At 39.7% G+C, this 15,276-nt stretch overlaps 1 protein-coding gene across 7 annotated transcripts in view; it reads right to left on the bottom strand.

Moving 5' to 3' along the window:
* Positions 1–15,276, bottom strand: part of lmo7b (LIM domain 7b) — a 34,549-nt gene that overhangs the window by 11,577 nt on the left and 7,696 nt on the right. For 4 of the 7 annotated variants that reach the window (XM_083522731.1, XM_083522733.1, XM_083522734.1 and 1 more), the window contains exons 6-18: positions 14,819–14,849; positions 13,580–13,693; positions 13,023–13,203; positions 12,056–12,212; positions 9,186–9,215; positions 7,904–8,078; positions 7,255–7,370; positions 5,822–6,266; positions 4,877–5,119; positions 4,446–4,560; positions 2,206–2,367; positions 1,991–2,067; positions 1,488–1,551 (exon numbers count right to left, since the gene is read on the bottom strand). In XM_083522731.1, the coding sequence (XP_083378857.1) occupies positions 1,488–1,551; positions 1,991–2,067; positions 2,206–2,367; positions 4,446–4,560; positions 4,877–5,119; positions 5,822–6,266; positions 7,255–7,370; positions 7,904–8,078; positions 9,186–9,215; positions 12,056–12,212; positions 13,023–13,203; positions 13,580–13,693; positions 14,819–14,849 (1,910 nt within the window). Of the gene's footprint in view, positions 1–1,487; positions 1,552–1,990; positions 2,068–2,205; positions 2,368–4,445; positions 4,561–4,876; positions 5,120–5,821; positions 6,267–7,254; positions 7,371–7,903; positions 8,079–9,185; positions 9,216–12,055; positions 12,213–13,022; positions 13,204–13,579; positions 13,719–13,945; positions 14,104–14,818; positions 14,850–15,276 lie in introns of those variants that run through there. The other 3 variants (XM_083522732.1, XM_083522735.1, XM_083522737.1) reach the window with 2 other exon arrangements.

The raw sequence follows: 15,276 nt of genomic DNA, 5'->3' as shown, positions 1-15,276 counted from the left end.
TATGTGTTCAGATTTTCAAAAAATCTGACATATAAATGTTTACTGCGTTCTAAAAGTGCCCCAAGACTTCTATTATTAGTTTGTTTCAAGAAACACATCCAAATATTTAAATGCTCACACACATCATACAATAGATAGAGATAAAGCTTAAAAAGAAATCGAGTAGATCCTTGAAAGATCACGCCCACTGAGCACCCATGCAACATCTGGGGTTTCAGATAGTCTCAGGAACATCACACAGAGGCAATGATGAACCTAACACAACAGTCATTTACCACAAAGGTAGACTGAAGAGTCCACTGTAGATCCAGTGGAACCTGAGGAGGTGTATACACAGTCATATATGAATAACACTGTTAGGAGGAGCTCCTCTGTTTCGGCAGGATTTATTACAAATAAAGACCATCTCAGGGTAAGAGGTGGATATACATCATGGCTCTTTTCTGTTTTGGCACAGAGGTGATAGATGTTCAGACATTTAGGCGATTCTAAGTCATTGGTTTTTGAAACGACGAGTTAAGATCTGCCTGCACTTAAAGGGCAATTATAACCCACCAAATTGTCCTGATCGATATCTATATAAAGCAGCAAAAAAAACCCTTAAAAACCCCAATATGGCAGATGCCCTCATTCAGAGCGAAATACAATTATTTCCATTTATATAATGGTTGAGGGTTAAAAGCTCAGCAGTGGAAACTGCTTTGGTGAGGTCTCCTGGTGGTGACCAATAAACCTGTGGTGACTCCTGACTAGAGGTCAACTGATAGTGGATCTTACCGATTTCGATACTTGCAGGATCATACTTGCCAATAACCAATTAAATAAACAGATAGTTTTAAAAAGGATTTAAAAAATAAATAAATAAATATTTCTCATTCATACATATATACATACACACATATATATTATATATATAAAAAAAAGAAATTATATAAACATACTTCATGTAAAATAGTTCTGAACTTGATTATATTCATCAATAAACAATTTTATTATTAACAAATAGATCATAAATAATAAATAGAATCTAGCACTCACCATGCAGCGTGACGTCTCGCATGTAAAAAATTTAATAAAAAAACTTAATGACGGTGGACCTTCTCAGGCACTACAAAAGAACCCGGAAAAACTATCGGAACGGATAGCGAACAGCTCAAGAAATCAACTATCGGTGCCGATTCATCAGGAAAAACTAATGAATCGGTCAACCTCTATTCATGACCTTCTGATCAAGTCCAAAATCTTAACCACTGAGCTACTACTTTTCTCAAAATATTCCAAAGTTGCCTAAAAGATTTATTTTTCTACATGTAAAAAAATAAATAAAAAAATTTAGTTCCTGTTGCAATTTTGCATTATGTCCAACAGGTGCAAAAGGTTAGAGAGGTAAAAGAACTAATAGAGCAATTAACTAAACAAAAAAAAAAAATTAATTGCATCCATCACACTAAAGTCCAAACCAATTTAAGCACAAACTCATTCCTTACCTTTGTTTTTGGTCGGGTCTGGACCTTTACAAAAGCTTCCGTTTGTTGCTTTCACTGACAAACCCTGCATTCAACAAGACAACAATAACCAAAACAAACGAACAATAAAAAGCCATCATTACTACTGCATGTGATCACAAATCATCCTTTTAGTTAAAAGATTACTGAATGACCTTCAGAAAACCCAGAAAATGTGCTGATTTGATTTATGAAACTATTAGTGTACTTTCATTTCGTTTTTTTTCTATAGAACATTCAAGATCATGTCTCAAAGAAGATTAATAATATACAGACATAAGATATACATTTAAAATGAATACATTAAACCCTAATGAGATGAGACCATGATAAGAAAACCGTCCTAAATAGATATGAGGAAGAAACCTTGAGAGAAATCATGTATACCTGCATGTACTAAATAGTAAAAAAATTGCAATTGTGCAACCAGGAAATTTATTTTAACATCAAGTCCATTTTGCTGATGTGAGCAACTAATTACTTACGTGATCAGGATGGCCGTTGACCTGCGCTTTAGTCTCGTTCTCCACGGGCAGGCTGGAGGTGTGGTGATCTGGATGACCTACAAGCATTTGCCACACTGATCAGACTCTTTAAACAGCACATTTAAACATGAGTATTTTGTGCACATTGAGCTATCCATTTGAAATCAAATCATTAGATAACTAATCTCAGGCAGTCCTCATTTAGGGATTATTACCGTTAAGGCTGAGGCGTCGGATTTCCATCAGCAGCTTGCCCTCTCGTAGAGCAGCATCCATATTGGCCTTCCACTGTTCGTAGCTCATTTCGGCCACTCGCTGTCCACCCAGAGCCACAATCTCATCGCCCGCTTGCAGGTGGCACAGCTGAGCCGGGCTGCCTGATGGACAGAGCCAATCAAACACTGGGGTTTATATACTGGTGCAACTTTATTTTTTGCACTGCTCTGGATCACCTTCAGAGAGTCAATGTAGAACAAACTGGAGTCTGAGATGTCAAACAAGGACTGTGCAAATCCTCCATATAAATCATTTGAATATTTAGTCCATTATAACCAGTCTGTAAAATCTAATACAGAGCACCGAGAAGGAACAATGCTAGTGCTGGAGCTGTCGCTTGTGGCACATAATAAAGCTGGAAATTTGTACATATACTTCATTTCACACTTTTTTTTTTTTACATCTAGGGGCAATTTCTTTTATCTAGGGTTTACTCCTACAACATTGTTACACTACATTAATGAACAGCAGAGGTTGGATCATACTTGCCAATAACCAATGAAATCAACCAATAGTTTTTAAAACAGATAAAAAAAAAAGGAAAACACATGTAAAAATAGTACTAAACATTACGATGATAAAAAAACAAAAACAGTACAGAATCATAAAAATGTGCTAAATAAAATAAATACGAATCTATTCATTATATTAATAAATATTGAGGAAAATAAGACATGCATTCAAACTGAAACATTAAGTAACACTCCAAATATATAAAAGCAGCCCGGAAAAACTATCGGTATGGATTTTTGCCAGAACCGATGAATCAGTCAACCTCTAAAGAACACAGCACAAAAAAAAGCACAGAGAGATCACCCTGAGTGTAACACCATGTCTAACTAATCAGACTGATGCACAGTAAGCAACACATTCACTCTTCACCATCAATCATTCATGCCCGTGTCCCACGCGCACGCGCGCGCACACACACACACACACACACACACACACACACACACACACACACACACACACACACACACACACACACACACACACACACACACACACACACACACACACACACACACACACACACACACACACACACACACACACACACCAAGAGATCATTTAAAAGGGTGGAGGGAAATACAAAACAGAAGCCCTACTGCAAACCAAGACACCGGTTAACCAACTATTCAATAAGCTATAATGACACTTAAATATTAAGAATAAATGATGCATAAAGTCACGATACAGTGCGAAAAACAGCAAAATCAGCCTAGTCACCACTATTATATACAGCATGGTTAAATTACTCCACCTTTTAATGAAACTGCTTAGAATTATTCATTTCCACATACAATCACAATAACGTTTGAATGTGAAAAGCAAACCTTTACCGATCAATTGAACCATGATATTGGACAAAATTCTAAAATACACACAGGATCCAAGTTTCCAGAATTTTCTTCCTCATTATATTGTTTTTCTCCTTTTGTATCTTCATTTAGTTTTTCCTCTCATGTATCCATTCAATCTTAAAATAAAGTCTTAAAGTCTTACAAGTTTAATCTACATTTTTCTTTTTAAGAATTATATAGGGTTGGGATTTTTGCCTTTATGCATTTCTATTTATTTTTTAACATTACCCTTATTTTCCCTGCATTTGCTCTCTCCAAGTCTTTGGAAGGTCTTAACAAGTACATTTACAATGTACATACACAAATAGATACAAAAGTATTGGGACAACTGTCCTTTCCAGCCATATATGTTTTTTTAACCAAACTGTTAACACAAAGTAAGTCACACAATTGTATAGGATGACTAGGAGACTCAAACCTGTTCCAGCATGACAATATCCCTGTTCACAAAGACATCTCTCATTGAATAGCCTGCTATAGAGCTCAGTACAGGTCTCCTCAACTCACCTCACCTACCTGACTTTACTAACACCCTTGTGACTAAATAAAATTTTTCAATTTTCCACGGGCAAACTGCAAAATCTAGTGTAACACCTTCCCAGAAGGGTGAAGGTTATTGCAATAATGGCAAATGGGGACTGAATGTGGACTGTTCATAAAGCGCATAGCATACTAAAATGTATTTCTAATTAACATAAAAAAAATATTGAAAGTCTTTGAAAGAAATATATATTCATGTGTATATGTTTGAGGAATATTCCATTTTGAAAATAACAATAATTAATAATAATAACATTAAGCGTGCATCTTACTTGGTTGGATGGATTTGATGCGAGCGCCGGTCGAGTCCCAATGAGCCTGAAATCCAAAGTCGGTGCTGCTGTTGGGTGTCTTAGTCAGACTGACTCGCATGTCATGGTGATCCACCTGACGGACACACCGAGAACGGAGGAAATGTTACCTGAGGCAGGTGATCGCATCCTGTGGAGAAACCCGAGATCTGATGCTTACTGTGCTTTTTACTCGAACCCCAGGCCTCGATATAAAATTACATACACACACCTCTTAGAAAACATGCATGTCTATATGTATTTACTTCAGAGCGATAGATTCTACACAAATTTAGTACATTTCCTACAGCGATATAAAAAAAAAAAAGAATAAAAAAATATATATTACTCCTGAGATTATTACAGTAATTAGGGTGAGTATTGTAGTGAAAGTCAGGCACATTAAGTTTCACCTCATCCTGCCTGCTTGTGCACAAAACTTTCTCTGGCACCAGGATGCTAGCAGACACAAACGAGTGAATGCTAGGTGCCGAGTCGATCCGCTTTCCCCGCTTTTCCTCTTTCTGCTTCTTTTGCTGCTGGACAGTTGAGTGTGTACTAGAGTGAGAGTCATCTTTGTAATCAGGAGTTCCTTGGTGAGGGAAAGATGTGGGAAGCTGGCTTTGCTCTCGCTGGCCATTAGGGGGATCGTCTATCTGTGAGAGGTTCCAGATAAAGAAAGTATAAAGCATTTCTGTCAGCAAATATTCTTGAAAGCAATGTAAAGACAATGAGGAGGAAGTAGACAAGAGTTTCCAATTTACAGTGTACAGTGTGGTTCAGCTGAAGTTAGTTCACTGTTTATGAATAAAGCACACATAATATTGATACAGTATATATGTAGAGAGAGAGAGCGAGAGAGAGATCCTATATTTTATAACTCGTATTTTTTATTAATATTCAAAAACATTTTATTTTTATTTTGTAATGTTAGAATTTTTTAAGCTATGTATGTATGCATTTATTTATTTATTTATTTATTTATTTATTTATTTAATCACACACACACACACACACACACACCCCTAGTTGAAATAGGGCACTTTCTTTAATCCTAGTGCCCTATTTCACTTGGCCAGCTATTTCAAAAGCTTGGGTTTCGCTATCTGCCAGAAGCATTAAGTGGCATTGCAGCCATGTTCCATTATTTATACAGGCTGCAAAGAGACCATAGAGAGACGAGTAACACTAAACTCCACACAGAACACGACGCACAAACGTGGATGGACAAACAAATGCACACACACCTGGTACAGCACACACAAGAGCTTTGTGACTGGGACAATCTAACCACCTTAATTTAAAAATTTATATTTAAAAATAATTCACTAGAAAGTAAAAACGTAAAATGCACTCACTGATTGGAATCTTAACTGAGTGGACATCCTGGAGCTCTTGGTGCCAAACGGCCTTGGTGTGACACCTGTGGAGAGCCTTGAGGTGCCCTCTGACCTACGGAAGCCTCTGGGCAGCATTGCCAACATCTGTGGAGAACCTGAAAACACACCTTCTAAAGACTTGGCACGCTGGACGGGCCCTGGACCAGAGTCTGTATCCGAGGCTGGCACGGAGGGTGATGAGGAGCTCTGGATGTAATCGGATGCTCTGCTCACTACAGGAGGTGTGCGATGACTCGCCTCAATCGTGCCATTAGCAGGAGAACAGCCTTTGTGGTCAGGAACATGTCCGGACGAACACATTGCAGCAGGCATACTGCTGCAGCTGGAGGTCAACGGAAAAGAACTGGAAGCTTCATCTGTAGCAATGAAGGCCATAACAGGCTCCTCCCTGTGAATGCTCCGCCTGCAAAAACACATGGATCATATTTTGATTGTTTTTTAATTAAAGCTGCAGTTGGTGATATTTCAAACTACTTCATCACAACCATTTTGAATGACTCTTTGGTAATATAGGATTCTCAATAGTTCTACAAATGAGATATGGCCAGTGTTTTCCCCCCCACTCAGAAATAAGCTCCTCCCTATTTGAAAATGTAAGCATACACCAAACAGGCTTAACATTATGACCATCGATCAGGCATAACTTTATGTCCACCTGCTAAATGATGTGTTGGTCCCCTTTTGCTGTAAAAACGGTCCTGACCCATCTCAACAATTTGAGCTACAGTCTGTTGGATCGGACCACACGGACCAGCCTTCGCGCCGCCACGTGCATCAATAAACCTCCCCCGCCCACGACCCTGTTGCCGGTTCACTCCTGTTCCTTCCTTGGAAGACTTTTGATAGATACTGACCACTGCAGACTGGGAACAACCCACCAGAGCTGCTCTGACCCAGTCGTCACGATTTGTCGACCTCGCTCAAATCCTTTAGCTTGCAAATTTTTTTCTGCATCCAATAGGTCAACTTTAAGGACAAAATGATGACTTGCTGCCTGATATATCCCACCTACTAACAGGTGCCATGATGAGAAAATCAGTGTTCTTCACTTCACCTGTAAGTGGTCATAATTTTATACCTGTTCGCCGTACAATGCTTATTTCTTCACCGGTTCTAAGCACATTCTTTTAAGGATACAACAGATTTCCAAATGAGCCACGACTGCTGACTAATGCTTTAATCAAAAGTGACCTGAAAACTTGTTTTTACAATTATTAGCAGTCACTGTTAACAGCTGTGTGTCCTGTCCTACCTGGTTTCCTGGAAAACACACTTAAAGAAGTGACATAAAATAATTTGATGAGGCAGGTTTTGATTTATTTGCACATCATTTACAGAACATGGAAGCATCACTAGTTTCAGTAGGGTGAATCAATCTTTGTGTGCGCTACCTTTTCTCCTGATCCTCTCCGGCTGGAAAAGTCACCCCGGTGACCCCTCGCTCTTCTTTCGTCCTCTGCAAGTCGGTGTTCACGCTCCGCCTTCGAGTCTTCCACTTGTTCAGGTCCTACAACAGGACAACAATATTAGATTTTTCACCTACACCTACTTGAATGGTAAATGTCTAAGCCTGCACTCACGCTGGCAGTGACGCAAACTGACAGAGCAGTGGGAAGTCATTCGTGCTTTATGTGATGCAGTGAGGTGCCACGTTAGAAATAAACAACTTTGTTCTGGAGAGCAGTTGGAATGAGGCTTGGTGCTATGGAAATAGTTTTATTTAATTTTTTTATGATGTCATTGTAAAACCAGGTTCTAATATGCCTTCCACGAATTAAATAGCAGCTAACTGCGTGTGAGGCTTAAAACGTAACATTAAAGCTGCCCATGTTAGGTTATGACTGTGGTAGTGGGGTGGGAGGGGGACAAAATAAATACCCACTGAAATTCCTCCCCTGTATTGTATTACTCAAACACTGGGAGTGACCTGTATAACTAAGGTAAATTGCTTACCCCATTGCAATATGCAAAGCCTAATTTTTTTTTTCCCCCATATAATATAAAAAATAAATAAAAAAAAACCCACCACACACCACATACCTCCTGCCACTTGGCCTCGCTCTCTCTCAGTCTGCCCTGATAATGCCTAAACAGTTCCTGCCGCATAGAAACGGTAGCCGTTTTACTACGTTGATTTTTTGAAGAATGAAAAGATGTGCTGCTTTTGGACTCCTTTGCTGTGGGCTCCAGGGTGATGTCACTCATGGACTTGCTCCTAGTGGGTTAATGAAATAAATTTAAAATACAGCAAAGATAAATGCTAAACAATGAGCATATGGCTGCAATAAAAAGCACTCAAACACTTTTTTAGTATTTGCTCAACCACAGTGTTTATACATTTCCATATGTTTAACATATGGAACTTCACTTTTCTGAATGAGTTACAAAATTTTGAAATGTTCCTGAAGCTCATTGTCAGAGATGTAATTTTTTTTTTAGATAAGCAAGAACACCTTGCTGAAAAGTTACACCTTCGAGCTGAAGTTTAAAATGAAAAACTAACATCTAGTAAAGTCTGAAGCGCCTGTATGAAGCCGGTGAGAATTGTTAAGAGAGACCTAAACCAAAAACACTCAGACACTGGAGAAAAGCAGGCGGCGCACGGAACAGCAGAAGAAATGGCTTTCAGCTATTCAAATTTAGGAAAAATACACTATATGGACAAATGTTTGTGGACATTTGACAAAAACTGTGCTTTTTGAACATCCAATTCCTTATGTAGACCCCATTTGCTGTTATAATAATCTTCACTCTCCTGGGAAGAACTAGATTCCACTATTTTGTAGTGTGCTTGTGGAGATCTGGGTTTATTCAGCCACAAGGGTGTTGAAACACATGTAGATGAGGTGAGGAGGCCTGGGATGCATTCAGCATTCACACTCATCCCAAATGTGTTCAACAGGGTTGAGGACAAAGCTCTATAGTAAGCCATTCAAGATCTTCCACTCCAACCTATATAAAGCATCTTCATTGAGCTGGCTTTGTGCCATACTGGAACAGGTTTGAGTCTCCTAGTTGAACTAAATGGGAAATGTCATACTACAGCATCCAAAGACGTCTAATACAATTGTGTGCCTCCAACTTTGTGAAAACAGTTTGGTAAAGAATCACACATGGTTAGAAAATAAAAAATGTCCATATGGAGTATCTAATACATCAAGCTAGTCATGTAGAAGCAACAGCACAGCACATTAAAGAAGCTTCAAGCGAAGCTCATACCTGTAGCAAAAGAAAGAGGACGACACAAACCCAAAACTGCAGCGCTTGATTTATACACACATTTAAAACCATAGCATGAACAACCACATAAAAACACACTTACCCGACATTAAGAGAATGTCCCATGGGACCTCTAGGGAATACAGATAATGACAAATCGAACCAGTTTAACAGACGAGAAAAAGGTTTTAGAGTAAATTAGTGTTTAAGAGACTGTAGATTCCAATTATATAAATAATTAAACAAGTTGTGCACATTCGTAACAAGAACCCTCTTAAAAAGTATTATTTTTTTCTTTTAGAAAAGTTTTAAAATAGAGCCAGAATAGCAATCAATAAATTACAATTCCAAAGAGCTTTTGGCCTTATACTGTTTTACTCCAAGAAATATATATATTTATTTCCATAGCTATATTTTACAGAAATTAATTATTCCTATTAGCAAAAGGCACACCAGAGCTCCAATCAAAGAAACTAATCAACGCATGTGTAAAATGACTCAAAGACAGTCGAACTTTAGCATAAAAGCTTTTATTAAATACTACAGCAATAAATAGATTTTTAAACACTATCAGTGTGAAATCCCCAGCAGAGGATCATGGGCAATCGCTTTTCACACCTGGGTGTGAATATCCAACAGAGAACATCAGACCCGAGCCTGTTCATCTCACGAGCTAAAATTCAATGACGATTTTTTGCTCAAAACAACACATTAAATGTGCAACAAAACATTAAATTCACCCATTATTCCGAAAGCATTAGTTTCTGTTCTCATGGGCATATAGGCACAAAGCTAGCAGCATATATTGAGCAATAAACCTGTGGAAAACACTGTAACTGGGACACTCTATTGTTTTTTTTTTTCTCATCACCAAAAGACCTCCAGACTTAAACAGCCAGCAGTCCACTGATACTCCACTTTTTAATCTTGTCATTTCTTTTCAGGTTCATTGCAGCGAAGGAAGCAGAAGTCATGGTTAAATCCTTGCTGAGCAATTTGACAACTGATGATTCCCAGACTTGTAAAAATTATTAGAGCATCATATATTAGAGAGATCATGTGCATATGCCTTAAACGTGAGCCTTCTGTGTACCACTGGAGCAGTGTCCAAACTATGGCACCACCTTCTGGCCAACAACAGACAGGTGACAGACAGTGGGGGGGCATCTTTTCGCCTTAGATAATTTGTTAGTGTCGAATATTTCCCAGTACCTGTTCCATTGTTTTGCAATATATTGACTTATGGCAATATATACTGCCAATATCACATGTGTAAAAATGGTGATCTAGCAGTTTTATGTTTTCAAAATAATTCTATTTCATTTAAAATGGCATTATCACAAGACAGAGTCAATGTTATTTCCTTTTAATGTGTCACCAGTCTAAGTTAAATACTAAACTTTTGGTATTGACTCTGAACAAATATTGGTTCTGCTTTATATTGCTTAGGTTGTGGATCACAATTCAAATCAGTCGAGTTCAACAAACCAATCTGATCCATTTATTACAAAGATGCCCAAGCCTGGAGATCACACTAAACCCAAAGCCTAAGGTGGGACAGGAGAAGGACTATAGGGATGGAAGGTGCTACTAAAAATTTTGTTGGGATCTGGATGTAGGTGTGCAGGTGCAAGCAGGGGCTCCCAACCAGGGAGTCACATCAAAATCAGAGTCTTCCTCGGATGAGCCAGTAGTCTTTCGGCTAACCCCAGGTTTTGAAGGAGAGAAAAAGAAAGAGAAACCAAAGAAGGAGGGTAAATCAAAAGGATAGAGTAGACCATTCAAGAAAAGAAAGAAGACTGAATTGTTCCACCATCCTGCCATTGGGACCAACCTGAAGCCCTGCATTTTCTTGTACCAGGGTCTGCGTTGTGACCCCAGTCTGATCTTCCCCACATGAGCATCCTCTTCAGGAGTCCAGTACTTGGGTAAATATTTGTCGGAATCGGTGTTGCCAGAGATCTGATGGGTGGCTTGAAGCACCTTGCGAGCATAGAGGTCATCCTGAATGGGGTCTGCGTAGCTTTGACTTTCGTCTGATTCACTCGAATCTTCATTCCAAGCCTGTAGAAGAAGCTCGTCCTCCAGAGAGGCATTTTTGTAGCCGTCTGTGCTTCGGGGTAGTGGGGATGTACTGCTGATGTAAATATTCCCTTTAAAACGCAGCATGAACAGAATACACATCCACATCTATGCGCAACAGACTTCTTGCAGATGGCAGAAAATCAGTATGAACCAAAAATTAAAAAGGTTAGTAAAATCAGGAAGCAGAACAAGATTAAGTCTGGCAAGTTTAGATGAGCGATGAAATGCTGATTAATGCATTTCTTTGATTACTGATGATAAACCACATCCAGAGTTAATCAAGTAGCCAGGAAATACCACCGCACATCAACGCCGTCTGATAAACAGAGCAAAAGTGTTAGCCAGCCATGGCAGTGTTAGGATGTCATGCCACTTCAAGTCACTCCAAACTCTGACCTCTGGCTTGACCTTTCGTGAGGAACATTAGCCAAACGAGACTCATCAGACATTGTGACCCACAATCTCTTTGAACTGGGGGTCACTGCAGAGAACGACTTCATATTTCTTGGGTTCAGAGGGACGGTGAAGTTTACGGGAGCGTTCGAGGTTGTCGAGCGGAAGCGGCGGCTCGCGAGGTCGTCCTGGACAAGGTCCGGTTCAGGACGGTCAGTATCAGACTCCGAGTCGCTCTGGTAATCGTGTGCCCATTGGTGGAAAGCAGAAATGGGAGGGAGGTCAAGGGAGGGACTGACTAAGCCCCGCCCATTTTCACTACAGCCAAGAGATGTTAAGGAAATCAGACTCAGAGGGACATTTTAGAAGTAATTTAATAAAGCCAGGAATGTGCAAATAAACCATCTAAAATCTTGACTGGACAATATTCTAATTTACAATTCCTGTGAATCACTGGGCATAAGCAAAACACAAGGAAAATTTGGATAGAAATACCTGTGGAGCGCACCGACACGACCCCTGCTACCTTCTTCGTGCTCCTGGAATCTTTTCTTTCTTAGAGGGGCCGGGACATTTCGTCTCTCTCTTCCAGATGCAGACATGGGTTCGGTCATCCTAAAGCAGTGCTCTGCCTCTGCGTCACTTCCAAACCCTGACAGAAAGAAAACAAAAAGATGAGAAACAGCAGAAAATGGACCACGACAGGTTCACCAGAGATCCTCAATCCACAGGGAGACGAACGTGTAAAATGACTTTAGTTGACTACACCATGCAAGATGTCAAGGCTGAACACACAGCTACGCCTGCATTACCTCAATGCTGAGGAATGAGCCAGCACGTCGCACGTACGTGAGCGGTGAGAACGAATATAACGTGCCGAACTTTCATTATCATCCATTCGACAAACGGAGCATTACATCACAGCAGCATAGAGATGTGTGGGGCTCTGAAGTAGTGCATTGTGATATATTAATACATTACGATATTGGTATTGACCCTAGATCATGATAGAAGAAGCATACTTTGTTAGCAAAGGGTCAGCTATGTTATGGAGAAGAGGGTGAAAGATTACTGCAGTCAAAACAAAAAAAAACAAAAATCCATACTATTGGCAATACAAATTTCTTAGCAGACTGTTAGATTGTACAGGCTCCATGAACTTTCCCAGGCTGTATGAACATCTGCATCATTGGAAGTCTTGAAATACTGGTTGGGTTTTCAGGGGGCAAGTTTTACATTAAAATTTTGGATAAGGGCATCTGCTAAATGGTGAAAACCATCATGTGTGCCATCTAGAGCAGATCTAAAGCAGATCTAGAGCAGTAGTAAACCATGACTGCCAGTAACAAATCGTCTAATAAACCTTTAATTAAACAATGCAAGGCTGATGCAATCATCAAATGCTCCAGTGCTACAAATTATTTCAGTGTACATAAAGCAAACACCAGCTTGGTGCTCCTACCTTCACTGCCTGCTATTAACATACAATCTGAGGTCACACTTGGAGTGTGCGACTCTACACAGTCCAGGCTATCTACAGAATCCTCTCTCCTATAGCTCGGCACCTCCCGGTCAGGATACCAGGTCTCAGCAAAACCGCTGTCCCTCGCGCTGGATTTGGGGCACGACCCCTCCTCTAGAGCCTGCAGGATTCACAAGAGAAATGAGAGTGGTGTAAAAAGAATGAGTCCTTAGAGTGCCAAACATATAGTCAGTGCATTTCCATGTTAATCTGTATTCTATGGGACTCTCAAGACGTGTCTCGGTCTGCGTAGTGTTTAGACACGTCAAGTTCTCGTAGCAGCAGTGGTGCTGAGAAAACACGCTCGAGAAACAGTGTGGAGAAATCGAGCAACATTTAAAATATTAGTCACAAATTCTTGGTCACGTTCTAACCAATAAAAAGTATAGCGTATTTATGAATAATTATATATGAATAAATTGATTTTCAACTACGCAAATGTGTTGAAAACAAAGCAGTTCAATACAAATGCCAACTTAGATCCAGTCCTTACTCACTTTGGATAAAGCGACACCCAGGAGACCTTCGAAAGCTTTAAAGTTCAGCTGTGGTCCGCCATAACATGGGTCAGCCTGTGCCTTTCTTCCCAGCCAGTAAATTGTGATCAGAACCTGACAATTAACAATGTGAGAGAAACTTGAGACATGTGAGAGATGCATGAGAGAGAAGAATCCTGTCGTTTGACCATGATGGAGCATTATCTCTATTATTATATGCTGTGTGTGTGTGTGTGTGTGCGCATGCATATTGGTATCAAACAACATTTTTACTTCTTACTAGTCAACATATTGTGAGGAAACTGATTTGTCTTATTGGGATATTAAGCCAAAAAAAAAAAAAGAAAAAGAAATATTACCACGTACACAATTTCCTGCCGATGAACAAATTGAGCAATAAAACTTACCCACCAGTACCTACCGCTTTCAATCTTGCATTGTCTGCTAATTTTAGCTGGTCTTTTACACTATTTTTTCCCATCTCTACCTCTCTAGGACCACACAGTGACTCACTCTCCCTCACTCTCTCGCATGCACACACACACACACACACTTTTGAGCCTTGTATGAAAGGCTCTTGTGTTCCTAAGCCCCTTTTGTTTCTGCTCATCCAGAAAGATCTTCCACTCATTAAGCAAACGAACACAAAACACCCTCGTGCAAGGCAGCTTTACTGCTCAAGATTGTACAGAGAAATGTTTAAAATAACAATTATAATATTTTTTCCCCCAAAAGTAACTACGATTGGTAACTAGTTTAAAAGATCAACTCGTACAAAACGAACGCAAGCCAAACCACGCAGGACGAACGTTACACAAGGCTAAATCATGTCAGAACACACACCCAGATCTTACTGTTTAATAGTCTTCATAGACGACAACACAGAGCAAAATCATGTTCTGGATTAATACAGGCAGCACCAGAATTATTGGCACCCTCATCAAAGACTTAATGAGGTCTTCTATAAAACATGTGTTTCGAGCTTGAGAAGAGCATCTACAAGAGAGGAACTAGAACCTTGAAAGAGCTTGAGAGATTCTTTACTTAGTATCTTATCAAGCATTAGTGAAGAATCCATTACAAGGGAGTTGCACGAAAGCCCCCAGTGAAATTATGCTAATTAACCACAAAGCCATTAGATTTTTTTTATTCATGTTTAATGAGGATGGTGATGCAGCATATCCATGCATATAGCTGTAAAAATGTAACATTTAAAAAAACTAAATCAACTTTACTTACATTTTTCAGTCTCCTAGAGGTCTCTTGATGCCTGTAAGAACAGGGGGTGAAAAAGAATTAGTAAACTGGAGGTTCAGTGGGCCGCTGGAGATCGGCAGTGATCTCCAATATTCCATTAAATTCACTCGCCCGACAGGTGTTCTGCAAATAGACACATTGTGTGGGCGCAAAACATGTGGTCTATGCAGCGGTTGAACACTTTTTAATATGAACAGCACTGTAAATAACACTTAGACCTTCAGAGGCTGGGGGATCTGTACTGAAGGGCTTCGAGTTATACAGTAATAAGGGCAGGTGGGTGAAAGTCAGACAAAAATAGACACTTAACATATATAGATCTGCTATAGTTTCACTACAGCAAGGGGTCCGATGGCTAAATTTGGAAGACATGCTGCCACCCGGTCAAAGCCAACAAGGCTTAACACACACACGCACACACACACACGCGCACACGGTTG

Source organism: Silurus aristotelis (genome assembly GCF_946808225.1).
Source record: "Silurus aristotelis genome assembly, chromosome: 20".
Lineage (NCBI taxonomy): Eukaryota > Metazoa > Chordata > Actinopteri > Siluriformes > Siluridae > Silurus > Silurus aristotelis.
The sequence above is the reverse complement of the archived record's forward strand: the minus strand, read 5'-3'. Positions and strand labels throughout refer to the sequence as shown.